Below are 27,939 nucleotides of genomic sequence, written 5' to 3'. Positions count from 1 at the left end.
CTATAAATAGCACCAACATGTATGTTACTTTAAAATCTATGAGATTTTCAAAAGTGTGAATTCATGTCTACATCACCTACACAATTTCTCCATTTTTCTGACATCGCAATTTTCAACCGGCAGGGAAAAGACGCTTTGAAACAGATGCATCTCCGAATGCTTTGAAACACATTTCTGTAAATATAATCCAAAGAGATATTACCCAAATCAGTGCTGACGTCATTATCATCTCGGGAAATGATAGGTTGTCTCCTTTAGGAGGTGTGGCTAAAACTGTATTCGACGCCGCAGGTGCCAAACTAGTGGCTGATATAAGAAAGAAAACAAGAGGAAAAAAACTTGAAGTAGGAGAAGTTTTATTTACATCATCCGGTGCATTGGAAGGAAATATTTCTCAAATCGCACACATAGTGATGCCAACATGGAAGTCTTTTCAACACCATGCCGGAAAAAAGACGTGCGTGTATCGTTTGATATCCGCCCTTTATGATTGTTTTAAAGAATGTGCTGATGAGTCCTTCACTGAGATTACGCTTCCAGCGATTGGAACAGGTATACTCGGTTTTTAATCACAATTAAGAACTGCATTTAAACTGAGTGAATGCAGTGAACTATAAAGATAACAGCAGTTAAGTATTATTCATATGTATAACTGCCCATCTTCGTTTTTCTTATTGCCTTACGTATGGAGCAGTAGATACATGAATGTGTTCTTTGATTTCGAATTATTATATTGCTCAGTAATATCATTTCCAATATATCGGATTTTAAATGATATTGATGCAACAAGGATTTCTTTATCACTTTGTTGAAAGCTTCTTACTGTTTTGAATAACTGCATGCATTTGATATTCAAAGCTTCTAAAACAAAAATAATAGTTATTGATGTCGTACGCTTTATGGCACGCTATAATACTATTGCTGTCCTTGATCTTGTAACCGCCTGGCACTGAGATTAATGGCTAATTATTACATATCAAGCAGCCTTAAGTGGGCGATCTTCTATGATTTCTAGTTTGCTACGGATTTTCTTAGACTGGAAAATTAATATATATATATATATATATATATATATATATATATATATATATATATATATATATATATATATATATATATATGTGTGTGTGTGTGTGTGTGTGTGTGTGTGTGTGTGTCCTGTGTACTGTCTAATCTATTTAATTATTTGAAATTTCAGGTTATTCTGGCATTCCTCAAGAATTATGCTCTTTGGTGTATTTATTTGCATTCAAAAAGTTGGATGAATATTGCAAAGCCAACGGCATAGCAAAATTGAACATAAATTTCGTAGACATTAATACAGAGACACTTGCCTGCGTTTCTAAAGCATTCAGCGTTACTTCCAAGAAAGACTTTCATAATTTAGATGATTCCATCGAAGAAGAGTTAGCCAAATTATTTCCAATTAATACCTACCACATCGGCCGCAAAATAGAAGTGAAAGTATTTCAAGGGGATATCACATTATTCTTGGGCTGCAGTATACTGTGCGCTGTTAACGAAGACTTAAAACCACGTGGAAGATTAGCTGAGTCGATATTTAAACAGGCAGGAAAGGAGTTTCAAAAGAAGTTATCTCACAAACATAAAGGAACATTCCAGGTACTACATAAACAATGAGTTTTCTCGTGCAGTTTTTGCGTAAATGACTAATTTAGATAGCCGTAGAATATTTAAAGTTTTGCTATTCATCTGCTTCCACTATGCGCCAGCAGAACTTTATACCGAACATCAAAGCCTTTCAAGGCCATTATATGACTACGATAACGATCCTCTAACTTTGCTTGTTTAATGAAAGTACCACGTGATGTTCCCTCCAAATTTACAACTGAATTCATCACACATGTCTTAAATTATTTCTTTTGATTTAAGATTAGCAGCATTAAAGAAATCAAAACTCATCTATATTGGGATGCACATGGTTATCAAAGTCACCTGCTATATTTATTATGTCATTACGAAAGTCTGTATCTTCCTTGCTAATTCTTAATTAAGGCCTGGTTTGTTTTTTCTCAGAATGCGCTCGCGTCTTGAATGTCCTTAATCCTCAATACTTTTATCTGGAACTAAATTATTATTATTTTTATTTTCTCCCCATGTTTTGTACTAAAAGTCATCCTGCAATAAAATTGCTACATCACTAGAAAATTATGCTAATAATTTGAAAAGTATCTACATTTTTATATTGCCCGTGCTTGATTTTTGAAATTTGAAGTAGCAAATCAATGTAACTCTTGTACATCCTAACATAATTACCTGTATAAATCTGACATAGTTTTTATTTCATTTCTAAGTGTCCCTAACAGCCTATAATTCAATGCAAATAGTGTAGTGCTTCCCATATAGCATGTTAGGCCTTTCATATAAGTGACAATCAGCATTTGATTCTAAAATTATTTAAAGTAGTAGTTGTGAAGTGAAATCTCTTATCTTCAAGCTTAGTTACTGTTAAGGCAAACAGATGGGGAACACGTCCGTTTAGAGTTTTCACAGATTAAACGAGATGCAATGTATAATGTGGATGAAATAAACATTAGTCAAAATAGATTTGAAACATATATTTGATCGTTTTAAAACATATTTCCACAATCATCAAATTTAGCGGCTGTACTATATATATCTTATGCTAACTATAATTCATACAAAATGCTTAACAATCAGAAATAATTAGAGTTCAATAGGATGTTAGAGAAATATCCATATAACTTGGGATAAAATAGTGCAGAAATACCCATAAAACATGGGATAAAATAGTGCAGAAATACTCATAGAACTCGGGATACAATAGTGCAGAAATACTCATAACTTTGGATAAAATATATTACAACTCGCTCATGAAACTAAAGTATGCACACGGTCGAAATCAGACGCACAAGCTTGCAAAGCTTTGCCATCGGGAAAAAACACTATTTTACGGATAAAATTCAATGTTTATGTACAATATATATGAAAATAAAACTTGTGAACACGAAAAGCCTCGCCCCTTGCCAGGAATTAAATTAGCCAAATATTTAAGTTCATGACAAAATGGATGATGCAATCAGCATATAAAAATAAAATATAATTGTGAAAGCATATTAATACCTGCCGAAAATAAAATACAGAGATTAAATGAAAAAGGAACGCCTTAAAATGAAGGACATATTTAACAAATGAAATAGGAAATGATCAATGACAAAAAGTAAATTAAATTCAATTCAGTTTCAGAATTGCAGAACATTGACAAATGATAACAACACCTGTAGTGTTAGCTCTATAACTTGTAGTTGCACTTAAGCATTTACTTTTGATAGCGAACAAGAAAAGAAACAAATTCTATACGAGTAGTGAATGGGGCCACCCTAGCCTCAATGGGAATTATCATTACAGAGACCCCTGGGCCACTCTAGCCTCAATGGAAAATTAACATGGAGAAAAATCGTGGGCCACTCTAGCCTCAAGGGGAATTTAACATGGGAAATAGTCTTGGGCTACTCTAGCCTCAAGGGGAATTGAACATGGAGAAAAAACCCTGGGCCACTCTAGCCTCAAGGGGAATTGAACATGGGATTTTTTTATTTTATAATTTTTTTTAAATTTAAATTTAAATTTAAATTTAAAAAAGGGGTAGGCAATTGAATAAGTCATTCTCTTTTCGAGAAATATGGCTGGCCCTGAAAAGGGCCTTTGGGTTTATGTTAATGTATCCATTAACATAAAGGGCACCGCATTGGTCTTCTTCTTGTCCTTAGGCTGCGTTTCACTGTAGGACCGTAAATCAGGACTCTTTTGAGGCATCCTTGTCTTTCTACGTAGATCCTACGTATCCACAGACTGGTGTTTGTCCTGTGGACAACGGTCCACTTGGATCGGACATACATGGGTATGTCCGTCCTGAACATCATGGAAGACACAAGCGTAGAAGATTGCACATCGGTCCACATCTTGAAGCGACGAGAACAAGTGAATCAATGCACTGAACTGCGCTTATTTATAGGTAGAGGTAGGATTGAAACGGATTGAGTTCATTCACCAATCCAAACACGCGTTACAAAATTCAGTCAGCCCGCATCCAATCCGAAGAGATTAGTCTGTGACGTCAGTTGGTCTATATAGATTCGCTAGCGCTTGTGTGCAGTCAATCTATGCGACAGTGATTCAACATGACGGAAATTCAGAAAACGATCCATTGGGGTGCACCAGCAGGGGAGACCGCCCAAGGGAACCCGGACTTACTTTCAGAAGAGGTACATTGGGATTTTGTGGATTTTCTTACCTCGCAAGAATTTGTTCCGGAACCTTCGTCTCATTCTTCATTACCGCAAGTGGAGAATTTTAGACAGAGACAGAAAGAAGAATTGGAGAAATTTATGCAACGACAAAAAGGAAGCGGAACAAGCTTTTCTCCTACAGCAACAGCAACAGCAACAAGAAGAGGTAAGAAAAAAACAACAGCAACAACAGCAAGAAGAAGTAGCAGCAAAGAAACAAGAGGGTGAAAATCAAACGGCTACGGTACTGTTGGACATTTTAGCGGAGTTAAGAAGTCTGAAACAAATGTATCAGACTTCTTTATCACGACCGAAGAGAATACGACCTTCCCGAGCTAAACACGCCAACCCTGTGACTAAGCCTATCGTACCACCCTTAGTGATTTCAACCCAATCATCAGAAGTAGGCCTTGGCCGTGGCAAAGGCTTAAGGCAGTTAAAGTTGATTGGTTAAACTCACTCCTACACCATAAAGAAAAAAGGCCCTTTTCAGGGCCACCCACATTTCTCGAAAAGAAATACAATTTCAATTTGCCAATAACTCAAAAATAAACCCCACCCATTTTACCCTTATAGTACGTGTCTGTGTATGAGTGCGTGAGTGTAGCTTCTTATTTTAAAATCAAAACTCAAAGACACTTACCTTATATCATTCATGTATTCTTTAATACATTTTTTACAATCCAATTCACAACACAACACTTTAATTAAAAGTTCATTGACTTCTTCTTTCTCCTTGTTTAGTCTCTCTGTTTTTTGAATTTCTTCACCGTTTTTTCCTCATTTTCTTCCCTTCTTCTTTTTTTCTCCTGTTTCTTTGCTTCTTTTAAATAGAATTGTCTTCTTTCTTCCTCTGAAGAATCCCTCTCTTCTTTCGAAGAATCCCTCTCTTCTTCCGAAGAATCCCTCTCTTCTTCTGAAGAATCCTTCTTTTCTTCTGACTCCTCTTGTTTCTTTTTTGGGCAATCTGGAGACCAATGTCCTTTTTCTTTACAATAATAACAATTATCTTGACTTTTGTCTTTTTTAGCCCCTGTTTTTGTTCTTTTTTGACGGTCTGGACACTCTGAAGACCAATGCCCTTTCTTCTGACAGATATAGCAAGTATCCTGACTTTTATCTCGAAAGGAAGGAGAGTAGTCCGTAGGCTGGTCTGAAGAGAATTTTCTAATGACCCCTCGCAAAGCTCTGACGAAACGTTCCATCTGGATAGTCTCTTCCATCGTTGTGCTCGGTTTGAGAGTGAAATGAATAGTGAAAGGACAAGACACACACCCTTTTATATACGCTGGTTTGTCATGACTATAAATTAGTCTATGGTGTTTAAACTTTAGTCATTTGACGTTTTGCACTCAAGATGAAACGATCCTATTCATTCGAGAAGAAAGAAGAAGAAGAAGAAAGTAAGAGGCAGAAACGTGATCTATCGCCTCGTACCAGGGCTGAAATCTTGGCACAAATTCATGCCAGTGATTTTGAAGAGGACATGAGTGAACCAGAATCAGAACCCTCTAAACCAAGTTCACCACCCTTAGTCAACCCTGAAAAGTACTATTCCATTCGAGAGACGGAAAAGCGCTCCTCTAGAAAATTTAGAAACACGGCTTACACCTACACACTGAAGTTTAAAGATTTCAAGGCCGACGTACCCTTGGAGAAAGCAAAAGGGTTTATCACCGAGATGTGGGATTCTTTGCTCACCGCACTCAAGCGACAATATCAACCCAAAGAAGACGATCGCTTGACACTATCCATAGATCACGACGGTTTGAAATCCCCTGTTTGGATCGAGTTTAGCAGACCCGCAGAACTAACCCCTTCCAAAGTCATGGACAAGATTCAACACGTACAACAATCTAATGACCAGTTTGACATCACCGATGGTAAAGCCACACTGAAAATGGCCCACGTCTCTCCTCCTCAAGGGACTGGACGCAAAAAGATGTTATTGGTGGACGACCTTCGCAACACCAAAACAAGTCTCGTCCGAATTAACAACCCTCAAGACCAGATGTGTTTAGCTCGAGCCATCGTGGTGGGACGAACCTATGCCAACAAGAACGACACGGTAGAATGGAAAAGAGCCTGGAAAACTATTCGACAATCGGACCGAGCCAAACAACGAAACGAAGCAGAACTCCTGTTGCAACAAGTTGGTCTGTCCAAAGACACACCCTGTGGCATTCCTGAGATGCAAAAATTACAAGATGCCCTAGCTCCACGCTACACCTTGAAAGTGCACCGTCAAGAAATGCGCGGACCTCTGTTGTTTCGAGGCCAAGACTTTAAGGACGGAAAATACATTCATGTTTATTATCACGATGACCGTTTCGATACCATTACCACTATCACCGGATTCCTGGGATACAGATATTACTGTGAGAAATGTAATTATGGTTATAACAATCGAGAGCAACACAAGCATTGTGGATGGAAATGCCCAGGATGTTTGGCCTCTCCACCCTGTCTGAGCGAAGAACCAGTGCCTTGTTCGACTTGTCTGCGAACGTTTGTCAGCCCTACCTGTTACCAACAACATTTGAAAACACAAGGTTCACAGAAGAAATGTGCTTGTCAACTCCTGAGATTGTGCCCTACGTGTAGACAAGGCATACGTACCAACAGTACCAAGGCACACGTATGTCGAGGAAAGAAAAAATGTCACATTTGTCACCACATCGTCGACTTGGAACACCAATGCTACGTGCAAAAATACCAACCCCCACCAGAGAAAGAGGACGGTCACAAGAAGAAAAGCAATTTCATCTTTTTCGATTTCGAATGCATGCAAGAGACCGGCATTCACATTCCTAATTTCTGCGTGGCTCATCGAGCGTGCGAGAAGTGCATTCAAGAACCTATCTTCAGTCATTGCCCTCACTGCAGCAAGATTCCTGGAGGACGTGAAAAAATCTTTCGAGGACCGAACACGTTAGCCGATTTTGCCCAATGAGTCTTAGGTCCCATCGACAAGACGTGGAGCCAAGAGGACATCGAACGTTACGGAGATTGTCATCGTCATGCCACAGTGATGGCTCACAATTTCTCCGGATACGATGGACAGTTTCTTCTCAGATACTATACGGAACAAGGCACCGAGCGTCCTAAAGTCACTTTGAACGGAGCCAAAATCATTTTCATGCAAGTGGGACAAGTGCAGTTTAAAGATTCGATGAGTTACTTGGCCATGCCTTTGAGTCGAATGCCTAAAACGTTTGGAATGACAGAAATGGCTAAAGGGTACTTTCCTCACTTTTTCAATACGGAAGCCCATCAACATGCCGTTCTACCCCATTTACCTGAGGCTCACTATTACGACCCCGACAACATGCGTACCGAACAACGAGAAGCTTTCCACGCTTGGTACCAAGCTCACGCCTCGGACCCTTTCGACTTTCAGGAAGAAATGCTAAAGTATTGTCGTTCCGACGTGGACATTTTACGGCGTTGCTGTGGAAAATTTCGAGAACTGTTCATGGAACACGGAGGGGTCGATCCTTTGAAAGAAGCTTGCACTATTGCCAAAGCGTGTTCCTTAGTGTATCGACAACGATTCATGCCTGAAAACACTGTGGCTGTCATCAGTCCTCAAACAACCCACTATGTCAAACGTCAATACTCGGTCAAAGCCCTACGTTGGTTACATTACTTGTGCGACAAGGAAGACAAGTGGATTCAGCATGCCCGCAACGGAGGGGGCGAAAAGACCATCGGAACGTATTCGGTCGATGGCTGGGACTTAGAAAACCCCAAGATCGTGTACGAGTTTAACGGTTGCTTATTTCACGGATGTCCCGTCTGTTACCCTGACCGTGGCACTAAAAATCAGTTTTTGCAACGAACCATGGAAGACTTGTACCAGGACACTTGTCAGCAGCGCCTAAAGTTAGAACAGGAAGGATACCAAGTGGTGGAAATGTGGGAACACGAGTACGATCACCGTATGAAAACCGATCCCGAGTTTAAACGCCTCGTGGAAGGTTACCAGTTCATGGACCCGCTGAACCCGAGGGATAGTTTGTACGGAGGAAGGACCAATGCCACCTGTTTGCTGTACCAAGCCGACGAAGAGAAAGGAGAAGAAATCAAATACTTGGACGTGTGTTCGCTGTATCCCTACGTGTGCAAATATTGTCGCTTTCCTGTAGGGCACCCGCAATTGTTAACGGAACACATCGACCTGAAAAACATTCGACAATACGAAGGCTTGATCAAGTGTAAAGTTTTGCCTCCCACGAACCTATACCATCCCGTCTTACCTCACCATTGTCAAGGCAAACTGATGTTTCCATTGTGCCGTACTTGTGCCGAAACGTGCAACCAAGATCAGCCTTGTCAGCACACCCAGGAAGAACGGGCCTTGACGGGAACCTGGGTCAGCATAGAATTGTTCAAAGCTCTGGACATGGGATACCAACTGTTAGAAGTGTACGAAATTTGCCACTTTCCCAAGACACAACAGTACCACAAGGGTGACCCTACTCAGAAAGGCATTTTCGCCGACTACGTGGATGCCTTTTTGAAACTGAAACAAGAAGCCAGCGGCTATCCTTCCTGGTGTCACACTCCCGAAGACCAAATAAAATTCAAAGAGAAATACTACGAACAAGAAGGCATCACTTTAGACCACATCGAAAAAAACGAAGGCAGGCGATCGTTTGCCAAAGTGATGTTAAATTGCTTGTGGCGTAAAATGGCACAACGACCGTGTTTACCCAAGACGGAATATTTGACAGAACCTTCCCGCTACTTCCAGATGATTCACGACAAAACCAAATACATGAAACACGTGGACGTAGTTCGAGAGGATTTGATCTTGGTCAATTACGAAGAAGATCTGGACTTTGTACAAGACGACCCTTTTGGAAATGTCATCATTGCGGCTTACGTGACAGCTCATGCTCGCTTAAAATTGTACGAAGCTTTAGAACTGTTAGAAGAACGCGTCCTGTACTTTGACACGGACAGTTGCATTTACATCCATCACCCGAGTCAACAGCACCCTGACATCGAAAGAGACCGTTTAGGAGCCTGGACAGACGAGCATCCCGACGACAAGATTCTACGTTTCGTCAGTGGCGGCCCCAAAAATTACGGCTACGAATACCGGGACAAACAAGGAGAAGTGCACACGACGTGCAAAGTGAAAGGACTGACTCTGAATTATCGTACCAGTCGAGTGGTCAACTTTGGGGTATTGAAAGAAGCTTTGCAATCGGGAGAGGATGGAAACTTTAAAGTGACCACCTATCAACCGAACAAGATTGTACGTTTACCCACTCACCACATCGTCAGTCGACCCTTGGAAAAAGTCTATCAAATTGTATACCAGAAGCGAGTGCGACTTCCCAATCACTTTACGTTGCCGTACGGTCACGTCGGTATTGGTCTGTATATAAAAAGGAACCCTAGGCAAGATCGATAGTTCATTGTTCATTGAAGTAACTTACCATGTCGTTGACGAAGAAGAAACCAGATTGGTTAGGAGTCAAATGTTGGACATCACCGAGACCAGGGTTTTGAGGCTTGGACACAAGAGGTGGCCCAGTATGCACGAGAGTTATTCAAGGAAAAAAGTTACTTTTCAACCTGTGTTAGTGACGGTGCCAGAAGAACCCGTCACCCAGGACAGGACTGTCGTGGACAGGCCTGAAAGACCCTTTCGGGAGGACACTTGTGTGACCTTACCCCCTACTATAGAACTGGTTAGAACTTTACCCAAAACATGTGGTTGTTGTACAGACACTTGTTTTTATTCCACGTTCATGGTTATCATGTGCCTTTTATTCTTGTACTTAAGCCTTTGGCTTTTATGTATTTTTGTCTTTCGTATTCATGTTGAAAAAAAACATTCAATAAACGTTTTCTGAAAAAAAGTATATAAACTCTTGTCTTGTTTGTTTTCGTGTCACAGGTGACATTTCTCACACTATGGCTACCTCTGCTGTCTCTGCTCCCTCTTCCTCTACTGTCAAAGTCATCGACGAACACTTAGATCGTGCCAGTTGGGAGGCTTTGTATCTTCGCCATCCCTTTAACATGCTCATTGCTGGACCTAGCGGTTCAGGCAAAACCGAATTCGTCAAACGTTTGATCGAACATAAACATCATTTGATCGATCTACCCCCTCAACGAATCGTGTGGTGTTACAAAGAGTGGCAATCGGCGCACAGCCTCTTGCGAGAAAGTCAAGGCGATTCCATCGTGTTTGTGGAAGGCATTCCTAAAGAAGACGACGGCATCGTCTCTGACTCATGTCTAACCCATTTGGTCATTTTTGACGACATGTTAGGAGAAGACGAAGAAGAAATTAAATTGTGGTTCACGCGCAAAGGGCATCACCGTAATGCCAGTGTCGTTTACATCACCCAAAATTTGTTTCAACAAAGTAAAGCCCATCGCACCATCAGTCTCAATGCGCATTACGTGGTCTTGTTTAAAAGCCCTCGAGATAAATCGCAAGTGCAAGTCTTAGCCAAACAGTTAGGAACGCCTTGGCTGACTCAGGCGTACGACGATGCCACTCAAAATCCACACGCCTATTTACTCGTCGATTTGAAACCTACGACCCCCGAGTATTTGCGATTTCGTACCCACTTGTTTCACCACTGGTGCCAAGACGGAGGGCCTGTCCTGTCCACGTCTCCGTCCTCGACTTCATTTCACTCCACATAAAAAAATATATAAAAACCTCAGACCCTTTTTCGTCTGTCTCACTCTCAGTGCGAACATGACGTCCCTTCAGTCGCATCTTCCCGTCAAATTGATTCGTGCCTTGTATGGCATCAGTCGAGAAAAAAATCCACAAACACGAGCTCGTGTCTTAGAAGCTAGTCTCAAAGAAGTCTTACGATGGTTCACGGTGACGGCACGTCAATTACTCCAAGGAATCATTCAGATTCCTCATCAAACCAAACGCTTTTTTGATCGAAACAAAGTCGCTTTGGTCCAACTGGCCGATCCCCGCATCGACACTCAAACCAAAAAACAAATCATTTTGAAACCTGGAGGGAGCGGTACTCTAGCAGGGGTCATCATTCGCTCACTCTTAAGATGGGATCCTAATGCCCCCAAAGTTATACCCAAGACAAAAGTCCAACGAAGCCCCAAGAAGAAAAAGACCAGGTCCCCAAGGAGAACTTCTCCAGTGGCAGGACCCTCCCCTTACCAGACACCACCCCGGAAAAAGAAAAGAAGCCCCCAGAAAAAGAAACAGAGAAAAAGTCCCCAGAAAAAGAAAAGTCCACAGAAAACTAGTCGCAAGAGAGGCACTTCGGCCAGGACGCAACCTTACACTCGCAAACCACGACCTGCCACGGCGGTGACTGCGTCTCCGGCATCCTCACGTTTGTCCACTTCTCCGTTAATGACACCCAGAACTGAAGAGTACTTGGAGACGTTGATCACACCAATAACTTCTCCGTTGATGACCCCTAAAAGAACTTCCCCAGTGGCAGGACCTTCCAATTTAGTGGCAGTGGCTGCTGCTCACAAAGTACCTTCTCCCAAAATCAAAGTTCAAGAAAGATCGGGCATGTTACAAAGTTTACTGGATTTGTCCAAGCAAGAACTGGCTCGATTTAGTCCGTTACGTACCCCTGCACGACGTGTCATGCCTGTCCTCAAACTAATACGACGTAAAGACAATCAGTGGCGACGCGTTCCAGTATAAAAAAGGCCTGTGACCAAGTCGGGTATCAGTGTTTTTTGGTGCTCCTGAAGACTCAAAGATGTCACCCTCCAGAAAACCCCAAGGAAAGAAAAGGAAAGGACTGCCACCACGTTTAGCCAAACATGGGGACATGTTATCTGTCCTGTCCAAAGCTTCTCCACCCCTACGAAAAAAACTCATTCAAACAGCCTCCAAAGAGGTCATCGATACCGTGTGCGAATGTTGTTTGAACGTTTTGAATGGCACGATCCCTTTGTCCAAACACCAGAAACAATGCTTAGGCAAACATCGTCACGTTCTTCGCCAAATGGTTCAAAAGAAAATTCCCATTCGTCAAAAAAAGAAGATGTTAGTGCAACGTGGAGGTATTTTACCTCTCTTGTTAGGCCCCATACTGAAAGGAGTCTTGGGAACCATGTTGGGAGGACTGGTGGGAGCAAGATAAAAAGGCCTCGGAAGTTCCAAGATCTCAGAATCGACCGCTGACAACCCCATGGAAGGACGAAAACTAGCTTTAGTGCCTTACAAACGATGGATGGAATACCATCGGTGGCAAGAACAACACACCCCGCATTTACCTCCCAATCCCAATTTGAGCGAGATGTCCCAGTTACAACACGAATTGCAGTCCTTGATGGATCGCCAAGATTTGTCCGAAACAGAAAAATCGCAAAAGTACGGTCAACTCTTGCAACGACTCCAACTCTTTCACCAGAAAGCTTTAGACGAAACAGCTCTACCCACTCTGAAAGATTTTAAGACCTTGATGAAAAGTCCAGCACCATCACCAGTACCAGTACCAGTCCCAGTGACCAAGACAGAAAAAGGAAAAGAAGAAGAAGGGTTTCAAACTCCACCAGAAAAAGTACGCAAGTTAACAACACCACCTACCTCCAGAATTGGATGGATTAAAAAGATGATGGCCACCCCTTCTTCATCACAAGAGAAAAAGAAAGTGAAGACAGAAGTGAAGACAGAAGTGAAACAAGAACCGATATCCCCCGCTCAGACATCCTCCTCCTCTTCAACACATATTGCCGGTCGCACACGCAAAGCCTTGCAATCCAAGAAAATACCCCAAGAGAAAAAGAGTAGCATCCTCCAAGAGTGGGTGCCTTATTAACACACCAACCAACACAAAAAAATGGAAAAAGTCTTAGCCAGCATTTACTACGATCCCTCCCATCCTGCAGGTTACGCAGGAGTTCAAAAATTGTATATTGCTGCCAAAACGCGACTGAAAAGTCTCCGTTTACCTCAAGTGCAACGATGGTTACAAGAACAAGCTACCTACACTTTACACAAACCCATTCGACGCAAGTTTGCCAGAAGTCGCACCCGAGTGGAAGGCATCGATCATCAATGGCAAGCCGATTTAGCCGATGTCTCTCATTTGGCCAGCTACAATCGTGGCTACAAATATTTGTTTTGTGTCATCGACGTCTTTTCCAAATTTGCTTGCGTCGTACCCTTGACTTCCAAATCGAGCAGCGAGTTAGTGCGAGCCCTGCAACGGGTGTTGAAACAAAGAGGTCGTCACCCTCTTCGATGGCAAATGGACAAAGGTACCGAATTTCTGAACCAAGCTTTCCAAAAAGAATTAAAGAAACGTGACATTCATTTTTTTACCACCGAGAATCCCGAAACCAAAGCCAGCATCGTGGAACGTTTTCAACGCACTTTGAAAGAACGCATGTGGAAATATTTTACGCATCACCACACTCTGAAGTACATCGACATCTTACCGCACCTGGTGCAAGCGTACAACCAATCTTACCATCTTACCATCGAAGCATTGGACGTGCCCCGCAAGACGTGACTCCCGACAACGAAGTGTTGGTGTTTGAGCGCCTGTTTGGTACGTCCCCGACGAGGGCTGTCCCCAAGAAAAGTGGAGACTTGGCCGTAGGAGATTGGGTGCGCATTGGCAAAACCAAACGCACTTTCGACAAAGGTTACTTACCTAACTGGACGACCGAATTGTTTCGCGTCACTGGACGAGTGCATGGCCGTCATCCTGCCGTCTATAAATTGGAAGACATGAACGGAGAAGTGCTCAAAGGAACGTTTTATTTGCCCGAGTTACAACGTGTCACCAAAAAAGAAGACGACGTGTACGACATCGAAAGCATTCTCGAACGCAGAACCCGTAAAGTGGGCAAACGACGTGTCAAAGAAGTCAAAGTACGTTGGAAAGGATATCCACCCAGTTTTGATTCTTGGATCGACGCTTCGCAAGTCATCGACTATAAAAAGAAGTGACCATCATGCCCTTTCACACAGCAGACGCAGCTACGTCGACCACTCCTCCTTCACCTAGTTCTTCTGTGCAAGATTTACAAAAACAACCCTTGTGGGTGTGGTGTGGAGAACGTGTGCCTAAAACGCAAATCGTCTTTTTCTGCCAAATCTTCGTGGTGTATTGTGTCATCGGGGCAGCCATCGCCAATTTGAGTTTGCAACAAGGAGACAAACAATTGTGGACCATTTTATTGAGCAGTTGCATCGGTTACCTGCTTCCCAATCCCTCCCTGAAATTCTCTTCCAACGGGAACCTTGTGTCCAGTGCCAGTGCCAGTCACCACTCCAATCACCACAATCAGAACCCCATTTTGGGCGGAGACACGCCTCTGACGTCCAGTAACCCCTCGGACAGCCACAGAACTCTGGAATTATGAGTCACCAAAACCAATTTTACTTAACCTTACCCAGTGACAGTTCCATGGAGGTGTTTCCCAACAACACGTTGTGCTGTTACACGGCCAAATTATCTCAGGCCATCCCCTTAGATCACGAAGCCCATTGGGAAGTGGCTTTAGTAGAAATGATTCACCCGACCCAAGTCCTCAATGTCCTTCCCAATCAAAATTTTTTTGATGTGGAAGTTCATGACGAACAATTGCAACAGTGGATGGATAGCAATGTCAAATATGACAAGAAAACCCGTACACAAAAGTACACCACCTATCACTTGTTCATTTCCCCAGGCTATTATTTTAGTGGTCAACATTTGGTCAGCACCATAGCCTCCAGGTTTAATGTCGTGTTTCTGAAAGCTTTGGAGCATGTTAACAAAAGTGTCACCATGGAGTACCACAAAACAGCTCGTCGCTTCTTGATGAAATTTGAACGGAGTATAATCCTGTCCATTTTATTTTGTCCTGAATTGTATGACATGTTGGGCGGAGACATGAACCTGAGAATGAGCATGATGAAGAAAAGCGAATTACCCATCGTTTACGACAACGAGTCTTTTAGCAAGTTATTTCGTGCCCCGGTAGAACTGAACCAAGGACTGAATTTGATGTTTGTGTACTCCGATGTGGTGGAGTATAACGTGGTGGGACACACCTCCGTACCGTTACTGCGTGTCATTCCTTTCAAAGTGGATTCTGCCACGAACACTGACGAGGAAGGTGGAAACACTTACCACGTCCACCGCGAATTTGTACATCCTCACTATTTGCCTGTCAGTAAGTCGTATTTGGACACGGTCAACATTACTATAAAAGGAGATTTGGGACAAAATATTCCATTCACCAAAGGAAAAGTCACGGTGAAACTCCATTTTCGAAAACGGTTTTCTCACGATTCGTAAGTCATGTATCCAGTGTACCGAGGGGTTGCTCGACAGCGAGGACACGGTTTAGGAGATATGTTAAAATCGGCCTTTCGTTCGGTGGCCCCGGTGTTGAAACCGATGGTGACACGCGGATTGCACGCATCGAAAGATGCGGCACTGACGCAAGGCAAAGAATTTCTCCAAAATGTCATCATCGACAAACAAAACCCTAAAGAAGCCTTCATGAGGGCAGGCAGAAATGTCTTGCTGCAAACGGGCAAAGACATTTTGGGTCACCGAGAAACACCTATAAATGCCTTGCACGCTACCGAGTCAGGCATTCAGCAAGAACAAGGCAGAAAGAGACGACGAAGAAAATACCCTTTCACCAGACTTCAAGCTAGAAAGGCCAAGAAAAGAAGAACCGTTCGAGACTTAGACGTTTTCGATTATTGAGAAAGAACAAAAAAAAAAAATGATGCACCGAGAGTCTTGTGCTTGTTCCAAGACGGAACTGGATCTGTTTGCCATGCCCCCCACGATGATGACCATCCCGTCTCCTCATTGGCCGATTCCGCTCCCATCGAGTTTGAAATCAAAGGACAGCCCGAAGATTACATCGATCTGAATAGCAGTTACTTGTACCTGAAAGTCAAAATTCTAGATAAGACTGGAGGTGCTATAGACGATGAAGCAGTAGCTCCCGTCAACAATTTCATGCATTCCTTGTTCAGTGGAGTGGACTTGTACTTGAATAACAAACTGGTCAGTAGCAGCATGGATACTTACCCTTATCGTGCCTACCTGGAAAATCTCTTGACGTACGGAATAGATGCCAAGAACACTCATCTCAATGCCTGTGTGGTATGGGAAGCTGACGAACCTACCAAGTTTGAAATATTGGAAACTGATGAAAAGAAAGACAACAATGATGGATTTGTAGAACGAAGAAAGAGAATCACGGGAGTCGACACAAGTTTAGAACTGATGGATCGTTTGCATTTGGACATGTGGTTGCAAGAAAAGTATTTGCTGAACGGGGTGGATGTCCGCCTGAGACTGAATCGTAGCAGTGCCGCTTTCCATTTATTGGCTGATAGTGACGGTTACAAAACCAAAATCCTAGAAGCCAGACTCTACGTACGCCGTGTGGAAGTGTTACCTAAAGTGGGAAACGACATCAATCAGACGTTGAGCAGAACGACTGCCAAGTATCCCATACGACGCGTGGAAGTGAAAACCTTCACCATTCCCAAGGGACAGCGATCCATGATCGAAGATCATCTGTTCCAAGGACAGTTACCCAAACGTTTGATCGTTGGTATCGTCAAGAATACAGCCTTCAACGGAGCTGCCGAAAAAAATCCTTTCTACTTTCATCACTTTGGCGTGTCCAAAATCGAAGTCAGTCGCGATGGCAAAACCTTGTGTACCCGACCTTTCGAACCTGACTTTACCAAGAAGAATTACTTGAGATCGTACTTGTCCCTGTACGAAGCCACCGGACAGTTAGGAACCAACACCAGTCACGGCATTACGTACGAAGATTATGCAGGAGGCTATGCTTTGTGGGCTTTCGATTTCACTCCAGACCAAGGCAGCGACGAGGGACATTTCCACCCTATAAAATCAGGCCAGATTCGTGTGGAAATTCAGTTTAAAGACCGAGACCCTGATGAAACGGTGAACGTCATCCTGTATGCAGAATTCGATAATACGATAGAAATCAACAGTTTGAGAGAAGTCATCCTAGATTCCTAGAAACCATGGAAGACTGTTATCCCTCTTTACCTAGTGGAGAAACTTTGGACATGAAATGTGAGGAGACCGTGGAAAAAGAAGAAGTGATCATGATGAAGTCAAGATGGCCAGAACAAGAAGCCCATTTAGTCTCCTGTTTTGCCAAACACTTGGTCGACAAAATGACGGAATTGATCAAGAAAAATTGCTATGGATGTCAAAACGATCATCCCAGTCAAATTCAACACGATAAATGCCTGATGTTGAGTCAAGAAGAAAAATTGGACGAGTATCTCGACGAAGCTTGGAGTCTCATCTCGAACAAAGACGTGTTGCATCAGTGGTATAAAGACTTGCGTAAACATTCTTGTCCACCATTAACCACTCAAGAGATCCATCGTATCGAAGCTCTCCTGAATCAGAGTGAGGAAACAGAACGAATAACCGTTTATTCGTCAGACATTTTCAAGCAAAAAGTCAGGATCGAATTGACGACTTATTATTACCTGTGAAGAAGAAGAAGAAAAAAAACATACACAAATCAATGGATACCTGGGAACTTTATTACCTTTTGAACCACAGTTCGTATACGGCTTCTTGGAATCCTGTCGTCTGTGCTAAAGATGAACTCCCTCATCGCAAACCTCAAGACCATCAAGCTTACGTGATCAACACGGACGACAGTCATCTCCCAGGAACCCACTGGGTAGCCATCTACTTTCCTCAAGAAGGATGTGTGGAATATTTCGATTCGTACGGATTGCCCCCTTTAGAAGACGATATCATCGACTTTATGAGAAGAATTGCTCAGACCACCCGATTCAATAATGTGAAATTACAAGGCACAGATTCCTTGGTGTGTGGACAATATTGCGTGTATTTTCTGCATCATCGAAGCCTGGGCTATTCCTTAGAACATTTAGTGACTCATTTTGATCCTCGTTCTTCTTCAAGAAATGATGTGAAAGTAGATCGATGGTTTTGTGACCATTATGCTTATCTTTTGTCTCAAGCTAGGAAACGTAGTGTCCATCAATGGCCTAATGATTTCCAACAGTGGAAATCACAATTTCATTCACAACGTTGTCAGCCCTGTTTAAAGTAGATTGTGAATTGAGAAAAAAATGTTGGTGATTTGAAAAAATTGTTTGATGTTATAGTGTTGGATTATTGTTAAAAATGTTAGTGATTTTTTAATAAAAATGTTGTGTTTTGAAAAAAATGCCTTTTTCTTTTGTTTAGCTATAAGAATGTTGGATTGATGCTCTTTGACTTCTTACTATCCCTCTCATGACATTCACTGTACATTGCGACTCGAAAACCGTGTGGGGGATGTTTTCCTTCAAGTCCGCGCTTTAACTTTAAGAACCGGTTTGTTTCCAGTCTAACCATCCATTGTCGACTCATCCTCCTAAGAAGATGTGTTCCAAACTAGCTAAGCTCAACGAAGCCTACGTGAATTTGCATAGGGTCAGACACAGTCTGATACCGAAGCCAGAAGAAAAAGAGAATGTGAGAATGTTAAAAATCACTGAAGACCTGATAGAAGAGCTTTTCAGAGAAGAAATGAACAGGGAAAAAGAAGAATGGACAGAGAAGTACAGACCTCAGGGACAGCAGCAACAGCAGCAACAACAACAACAGCAGCAACAAGAACCTGAAGCTGACAGAGGCTTTGTCGATTGTCGTATCGACACCAAAGAGTTCTTCTTCTCTTTCCGAAGAAGCAGACCTATCGCCAGAAAGTCTATCCTCAGAGGACATCGCATTCTTAGAAACTAAAAGATTGCCATAGCAAACAAAAAAAAAAACAGCCCTTTTCAGGGCTACCCAAAACTCTAGAAAAGAAATAACTATCCATTTGCCAATGTGTGTAGGTAGAGTAGTGTGAAAATAAACACTAACTCTTTTTAAAAAAATGTGAGGGTATGTGTTTGTGAGTTTGTGTGTTTGTAAGTAATCAACTACGTTGGTGTGGATAGTAGATTAAAATGATGTCTTTATTTGGTGTTTGAGGTGTAGATTTCGGGGTTAGATTGGATTGCTTTGAGTATGTGGATAGTCAATTGAAGTGATTTATAAAAAATTTTAAAATAGTGATGGGTAGAATAAAAAAGTGAGTGAGTGTTTCTTTTAGGTCCGCGCGTTGTTGTTTTTTTTTTTTGGTCATGATCTAGGTAAGATCAATTTTATGTTTTTAGGGGGATGTTTTCCTTCACGTACGCGCTTTCACTATAAATTGAAACTCTACGGCAGTCTAGCTACCCTTGTTGATTGATCAACACAAGAATGAATAGTAGCAGAATAAGTAAACTTCTTGAACTCCAGATACATCTGGAATATGTCAGGCGCCTGGTAAATGAACTGGCTGCGGAGGCTATAATAGAAGAAGAAAGAATAAAGAAGGAAGAGGAGGAGAGAAGACAGAGGGAAGAGGAGGAAAAGAAAAGAGAAGAGAGGATGTCGTTCAATATTCCCGAGACAGAGGATTGGGGTGCTGAAGCGAATCATCCTCCCTCTTCGCTCCCCAGAAGAAAGGTGAAAGGAGACTGGGGAAGAAGATGCGAGTTCGGCGCCAGGCCAGGAAGGTGCAATCATTAGATAGTTGCATCTGGAGTTTAAAAAAACAGCCCTTTTCAGGGCTACCCAATACTCTAGAAAAGAAATAACTATCGATTTGCCAATGTGTGTGTGTGTATGTGTGTGTGTGTGTGTGTGTGTGTGTGTGTGTGTGTGTGTGTAGGTAGAGTAGTGTGATTATAAACACTAACTCTTTTTTCATAGTGCGAGGGTAGGTGTTTGTGTGTTTGTGTTTGTAACTGCTCACGTAAGTTTGTGTGAATGGTAGATTATGGGTTTCTTTATTGTTTCTTAGCGTATGTGAAGAGTATAGTTTGGGTTTTGTAACCGCTCACGTACGATTGTGTGGATAGTAGATTATGGATTTTGTTTATTGTTTCTTAGCGTATGTGGAGAGTATAGTTTGGGTTTTGTAACCGCTCACGTACGATTGTGTGGATAGTAGATTATGGATTTTGTTTATTGTTTCTTAGCGTATGTGGAGAGTATAGTTTGGGTTTTGTAACCGCTCACGTACGATTGTGTGGATAGTAGATTATGGATTTTGTTTTAATGATTTGCGTGTGTAAATAGTAGATTTGGGGCTTGTTTATTGTTGCTTCACTTATGTGGATAGCATATTATATGAAATGAGAAAAGTAGGGGATGTTTTCTTTCACGTCCGCACGATGTTAGGTCATGATCTAGGTAATATCAATTTTATGTTTTAGGGGGATGTTTTCCATCACGTACGCGCTTTCACTATAAGAACCCACAGTATTCGTCGTTCAAACCATTCTACAAAGAAGATGGCTTCTAACCAAATTGACAAAATGCAAACATTGCAAGACGTTTTGGACAATTTAGGAATGATGGAGCAGATGTTAATAAGACTCGTTGAAGACCACTATTCCTATAGTCCCCATCGTGTAAAGATGGAAATTAATAACTTAAGAAAGGTAAAGGATAAGATAAGTGGTGTAATGAAAGAGATAAAGGAGGAGAAGGAGGATGAAGAGGAAAGGATAAGAATACGCAAATGGAACGAAAAAATTGAAAAAGAAGAAGAAAATGAGAAGAGGAAGAAAGAAGAGGAGGAAGAGAAGAAGAAAGAAGAGGAGGAGAAAAAAAAGAAAGAAAAGAAGAGAAAGAGTGTAGGAGAGAAAATAAGAAGTTGGTTGAGAAAAAGAAGAAATTAGAAGCAGAAGAAGAAGAAAAGCCAAAGGCCCTTTTCAGGGCCAGCCATATTTCTCGAAAAGAGAATGACTTTATTCAATTGCCTACCCCTTTTTTAAATTTAAATTTAAATTTAAATTTAAAAAAAATTAAAAAAAAAAATCCCATGTTCAATTTCCCTTGAGGCTAGAGTGGCCCAGGGTTTTTTCTCCATGTTCAATTCCCCTTGAGGCTAGAGTAGCCCAAGACTATTTCCCATGTTAAATTCCCCTTGAGGCTAGAGTGGCCCACGATTTTTCTCCATGTTAATTTTCCATTGAGGCTAGAGTGGCCCAGGGGTCTCTGTAATGATAATTCCCATTGAGGCTAGGGTGGCCCCATTCACTACTTATACGCGATAAATACATACCTCAGGAAAAAGGTAAAATTTGCTTGCAAGTTATCTATTAATTTGTTTTTTATTAGCCTTTAAAATGTCTTAAAGACATAGTGTAACCAAAGTGAAGACAAACAAATGTTTTTGTCTGTTTTTCCCCCAACTTCTCTAATCAGAACCACAAACAGGACTGTAAATAGAAAGCATGATTAGCAAAACGAGATGAATGAATAATGCCGTCTCTATCATATTTATCATAACATGTATCACTTATTGTTTGGGGGCGACCTTTATTAGCTAATCCTACATTTTCCTTTAGAACCTCCTATCTGGGTTTATGAAAGTAAATGATTTTCTTATATTTCATTTTGTTTACAAAAGCACTATTTTGCTTTTATCGTTGCAACTCGATCACTTGCTTTCCAAACTACTGGTCGTGCTTTCCTGTCCTGAAGTGGCTTTGACATAATTGGTTGTAGCATTGGGAATTAAGTAATCTGTGTGCATGTGAAAAACGGGTTTTATACATAATGATGACCTACGTATGTTGATTCAACAACAAATGACCCATCTACTTCTTAAATGTGTTTACGATTACGAGGAGAAATGTTATAAAGCATCACCTACAGAGCTTATTAATATATGACCAGTGGTTTTTCATCCTATTGCGTCAAAGCCCTTTAGTTTGTGCGACACACACCTTCGCTTATTTTCTAGCTCATTTATTAACGCTGAATCAACTGCATGTTTAGTGAATTTTTTTATAGAATATGTTCAGCATCTTCACATTCAAATGAAAGGATGCGTTTTACAAAGTCAGGTTCTTTACATTTTACAGACAAATTAATGATTTTTTTTTAATTCTTAGTATGTCCATGCGGTCTTGATTAATTACGTTAAATTGATCCACTTACCTATCCTTTTTCAGTACGATTTCTTTGAAAAGTAATTTAGTTTTCTCCGCTGAGATCCAGTTCATCTCATTTAATGGCCTCAGACTTCCATGTAACGATTCACAGATCTGTGTGAGTTACCTTCAATATATATTTTTTATGCGCTTCCGTATGTAATATACACTTGAATCGTTTGATGTCTAGCATACTTTGCCTTGAATATATTACTTTTGTTCCCTTTCTGCAAGACAAGCTTTGGTTCTGGATCCCGAAATTCAGTCGCAAGTACTGCATGTCGTCCTCGCTTACCAAAACACGTACCCAATATATATATATATATATATATATATATATATATATATATATATATATATATATATATATATATATATATATATATATATATATATATATATATATATATATATATATAATGGCACCAATTAGCAGCTGCGCGGGTATTAAACCAACTTTACATCGAAGGCATTTCTTTCTATTTTGCAGTTTAATGGACATCAGCTTTTTATGCGATAAACTAATTGTGGCCACTTATTTTTAATTAAGTTCAAATCAACACGAAATTTAAGCGTGTATGTATTCAAATTCATGCCATAACTCTTGCAGACTGGAGATGTCATAGTTACCGGTCCTTGGGGTCTATATCGCAGTCATATATTCAGTTGCGTCGTGCCAAAAAGGCGGTTTCTATTCAAGGGAACTTATAAGGATGAACTTGTTAAGTGCTACAAGAATGTCTTTCAAACTGCTTGCGAAAAAAGGATTCCTCGAATGACACTATATGTGCTCGGAGCAGGTAAACTTTCTACACCCATAAATGCGTTAAATATATTTTTTTTTAAATGTTGCATATCTTTTTTTTGTATGTCATATAAAAGGAGGAATATGTTTTCCCTATTATTATCTATATTTTAAATAGATTTTTGGAGCAGCATGAACAAAACGATACCAGTCAGGAAGCTATACGGCAGCGTTCTGATGGTTTTTGCATACATATATGATATCTCTTCATTAATATGCAAACGAGAAAAAACGCACTTGTGGTAGTGAACTGTGTCAAACAGATCCATTAGCCTAAGTACAGAATATGTTAGCACAATATGCATGAATACAAATAAAAAATGATATATACATTAGTGTTAATATAACTCATTGCTACAACTTCCAATGACTTTTTTTTTTAAATTATTTAATGTGATTTAAACTAGTCATTGCGTTCAATTATATATCAGACATTGGTGGGATTTCAAAAGGGATTCGAAAAAGAAAGACAGAGAGAGATCAAAGGTTATTGGATTAGTTTAATTACGTTTCCAAGATAATGCAGACATTATTTAGTTCCACGAATAAACGTTGTTTTCTGTATGTATGGGTGTTAGTTATTATGCGATATTACCATCCATATAAATTGGTTATGTGTTGGTCTGTAAGGACATGTGTTGGACATTAAGCCATATCATACCCCTACTGCCAATAGACATTGGATTGTAAAGGCAGGTTCTTGTCTGTAACGACATGTTGTGGTTCTCAAACGTGGGTGTCGTCTCAACGTTCTTGTATGTTTTTCCGTCAATCAGTGTGTGGACACACATGCTAAATTTCTTTCTCTAGTTATCGAATCATGTGAAAATAGCAATCAATCTAAGAATGATAATAAATATTTCATATCTTTTTCAGTTTACAAATAAGCTCACTTACTACAAAGAGGATCTTGGGAAAGAAAAATTAAAGCATATTAACTTTAAATTACTGATGATGTTAATGTGCGTTCACGTGATGGAACTTAATTTTATCATGGTTGGATTTGAAAATTTACATGAACCTATCATATGAATATATGTCTCTTCCTCTCTTCTGATAAAATGTGCAAGCCGCTGCCGAAAGACAAATCATACACATTGTTGTCATTTTAATAACTTCTGATATAGTAATTGTTAACCAAGGGAGCAATGATCAAGCCAATTAAATGCAGTGATTTAAAGTATGCCCATTGCTAGTGCCTTGCGATAATTCTTTTAAAAGATTTTAATAACAGATAGCTAATAAGGTGTTATTGAACAGTCATGAAGGCATCACATATATACACAAGTACCGTTACAGTAACGATTGAATAGTCAAAACTATCCTCCAGTGCAATTAAAAGTAAACATTGAATAATCATAAAAGCATTACAAATATATCCAGTGCAATTAAAAGTAACGACATTTTGCAGCACACGATAGGCTGGCTATACATGGCAGCCAGTATAACTGGTGGAGGAATAACCCGGGAAGAACCACCGTCCCAATGGAAGCTACTGACAAGATTTCTCACGTATCCACATTAACCGAGCCCGAGACGCGAACCCACGCAGACAGAAGTGAGACAGCAGTGATCGGTACTGGCGGGAGCTTTAGAGCACTCGACGACCTTGCGCAAATAAACTCCACCTGACATGTCAAGTAATGTATAAACATAGAAAAATAGGCACACAACAGTTTGTAAATTGTTAAGCAGATTTAGGGCCTTGTATCCATAGGCAGGGAGAGAACCAGGGTGTAGTCCTCATTAACAAGGAAATATTCAGTGTGTTAGACCCATGGGATTTGAGAGATCCAACGCCTAGTCCTCATAGGATGGGAGAGATCTAGGGTGTATCCCTATGGGCAGTGAGAGATCCAAAGTCTGGTTCTCATATGATGGGAGAGATCCAGGGCGTAGTCTCCATAGGTAGAAAGAGATCCGTCGCCTAATCCTCTTAGGATGGGAGAGATCCAGGGTGTATCCCTATGAAAAGTGAGAGATCCAACGCCTGGTCCTCATATGATGGGAGAGATCCAGAACGCACTGCTGACTGCATAAATGACCTGCCGTTAATGCCAAGAAAATGTTCATAATATTTGGCCCAGGAAAGAATATAAATGACAACATTAACTGACAATGTAACGTCTATGTGCTTAAAGCTTTTTCTTCGATTATACTATTTTTATAACATTGTGAATTTGGCTTGACAGGATGACATTTGAAAACTCACTAAGTGAGAGAAATTTGGTCCTCTTGTTCATCTTGTGTCGTATAGTGTGTCCTATTTTATACAGTTCATTTGCATTTTATCAGATCTAACATAGATACTAACTTTAGAAGTAAATATATTTTCTTTCTCAGATTTAATTTTTATTTTGTTATGTTTGGTCTAAGCTTTTCAATATACATTACATACTGACCGTGCTTTAAATAGAAGATCCCTATGAAGTGAAAAAGTTAAATTGTGCGTCAGTAGTAGCATCTGTGTCCGTTTTGAGGTCCTACGGGGAATTGAGATGGGAATAACAATTATTTATCTGGCAACTTATGATAATTTATCACGACGAGTTTAAAACACTTCCTACAGTCTGAGGGATACCAGGATACTGTCATACTGCAGTAAGATTTAGAAAACGATTGGGACATCTATAATATGGCATGATTAACAATGATGTATCTGCACACACAGGGAACAAAAACGTGTGGAAAGCATTTAAATTGTAACAAAACCGCCGGAGTCATCTTGAGATGATACAGCTGTTAAATACATACACTAAGAAAACGTTCAAGGCACACATTTTTCTGACTATCACATGCCCACTACATTAGACAATGAAAACGAAGGGAGAGGTGAAAATGTTCTATTATTTTGCCGTTCATCTCAACATTCATACAGTCACGCATAAATGCCATCAAACATTTTTATACGCACGTACTGGTTATACAGACACATTATCACACTCAAACAAAGGTAAGTATTAAAATAGGATAGGATTGCATATATGAATTAAAACATATATTCCTATGTAATCACATATAACCAATGGAAAAAGAGTGGCAATTATGATTTGATTTTGTAATATACATAAAGACATGTGTCCTCCCTGGTTTTTATTATATAGTACAAGTATGACAAGTGGACTATAAGCAACGATACGAGCCCATGTGAACATATTTGGAGACACCTTTGTATTTTAGTTCTCAAGACGTTTGTCAATACCATCATTATTATTATTATTATTATTACTATTGCAGATAGGTTCTATCCGGACATGGACCTGTGTTGTTCAGCATTGATGGACTCACTTGAGTCTGTGCCTAAGCCCAGGCACAGACAACGGTCTCTGCCAACATTACATATCGCATGTAGCGACAAAACTTTACTCGATTGTTTTCTACGTCACATGCAACGTTTTTACAGGAATGACTAACCAGTTTACATCGCCTGACCAGTTCCTTCAATCTGATGGTGATATATAGCGGATTTTCTGTACGCGTATCTTCATATAACATGTTACAGTTTTAAGGATTTACCCTTCATAAAGTCACGAAATATAGGCATGATCAATTAATATTTATTGCAAGATTCCCACATGCTGCGCTGCTAGAAGCGCTTCTTTTACGAAGCAATCACAGTGTTCTGTTCAAGAAACTATCCGAAACAAGGACATTTAATTTCAAGCATTATATATATATATATATATATATATATATATATATATATATATATATATATATATATATATATATATATATATATATATATATATATATATATATATATGTATATATATATATATATATTGCATCCATAGCCATGATGACGTTTTCTACATTATTGAAGAAAGAAGATGATGAAAATATAATACCGACTCATAAAACAAATTGTACACGACGATGGCTATTGTCATTAAATTTAGTGTGATATCAGCGTTTTGAAATGAAATTAGTCCTCTCCAGCAGGAATGTCGTATCGGCTGACAAAGAAATGATCTAGATGATGACTTAAAGTCAGAGCACGTAGTTATCAAGAAGAAAATAACTGCGATAAATGATACGTGAGCAATAAACTATAATTTTAAAAAATCATATTCCGGTACATAACGGAGCTTTTTCTTGACTTTCATAAAATTATACGATACATCCGGTTGATGTTGCGCCAGGAGAAGACAGATATTATCCAGTGTGGCTTATTGACTATAATATTTCAAGATAGTTGATCATGTCGAAGGTACATAAACAATAACAATTTTACAGGCTTTCAAGGGACCTATCCGGCAGCATTTTCTTGGACAAAAAGATATTCAAACTATATAATCACTATATATATATATATATATATATATATATATATATATATATATATATATATATATATATATATATATATATGTGTGTGCGTGTGTGTGTGTGTGTGTGTGTGAGGGGAGTATACACCATTCCGTCATCATTATCGCTTGATCTCGAGTCAAGTAACCGGTTGAGTATATATTAATGGATTCACATAGGGAAAAAATATATTCACTTGCGAAAATCATTTCAGATTAGGAATTGTAAGCAATGATTGCATACAGGAGGACACATTATCGTAGACTCGGATATGAACAAACATCGATAAAAATGATGATATTATGAAGTGATAATTGGGTGCAATTTGACTTGATAAGTTTGAGGACTTACATTTAATAAAACATTAATAAGACACATGAAAGTTTTATTTGCACCATTTTTGAAAACACAAAAAGCAATACATTTGTTTTCAAACTTTGAAAACGTTCAACTAAAGTTATTTGGAAACTTGCGTTAATGTCACCCAACAATGAATTACGTTTCTTCAAGCATTTGTCCCTTTGACATCATCTTTGAAATTGATCATAAATACCTTTTAT

The 27,939-nt window shown here is 40.1% G+C and overlaps 1 protein-coding gene across 1 annotated transcript; it reads left to right on the top strand.

Annotated features, from left to right (window-relative positions):
* Window positions 1–107: 107 nt before the first annotated feature.
* On the top strand, window positions 108–26,720 carry LOC149791735 (ganglioside-induced differentiation-associated-protein 2-like). The gene is made up of 4 exons (XM_089969248.1): window positions 108–552; window positions 1,199–1,623; window positions 22,874–23,063; window positions 26,306–26,720. Exons 1-4 carry the CDS (start codon window positions 414–416, stop codon window positions 26,479–26,481), a joined length of 930 nt encoding a protein of 309 aa, XP_089825374.1. The 5' UTR covers window positions 108–413; the 3' UTR covers window positions 26,482–26,720.
* Window positions 26,721–27,939: the final 1,219 nt, after the last annotated feature.

The sequence above is a fragment of the Sinohyriopsis cumingii genome, chromosome 9 (genome assembly GCF_028554795.1).
Source record: "Sinohyriopsis cumingii isolate HCF-2022 chromosome 9, ASM2855479v2, whole genome shotgun sequence".
Taxonomy (NCBI): domain Eukaryota; kingdom Metazoa; phylum Mollusca; class Bivalvia; order Unionida; family Unionidae; genus Sinohyriopsis; species Sinohyriopsis cumingii.
This window is presented reverse-complemented; position numbering and strand designations above follow the sequence as displayed.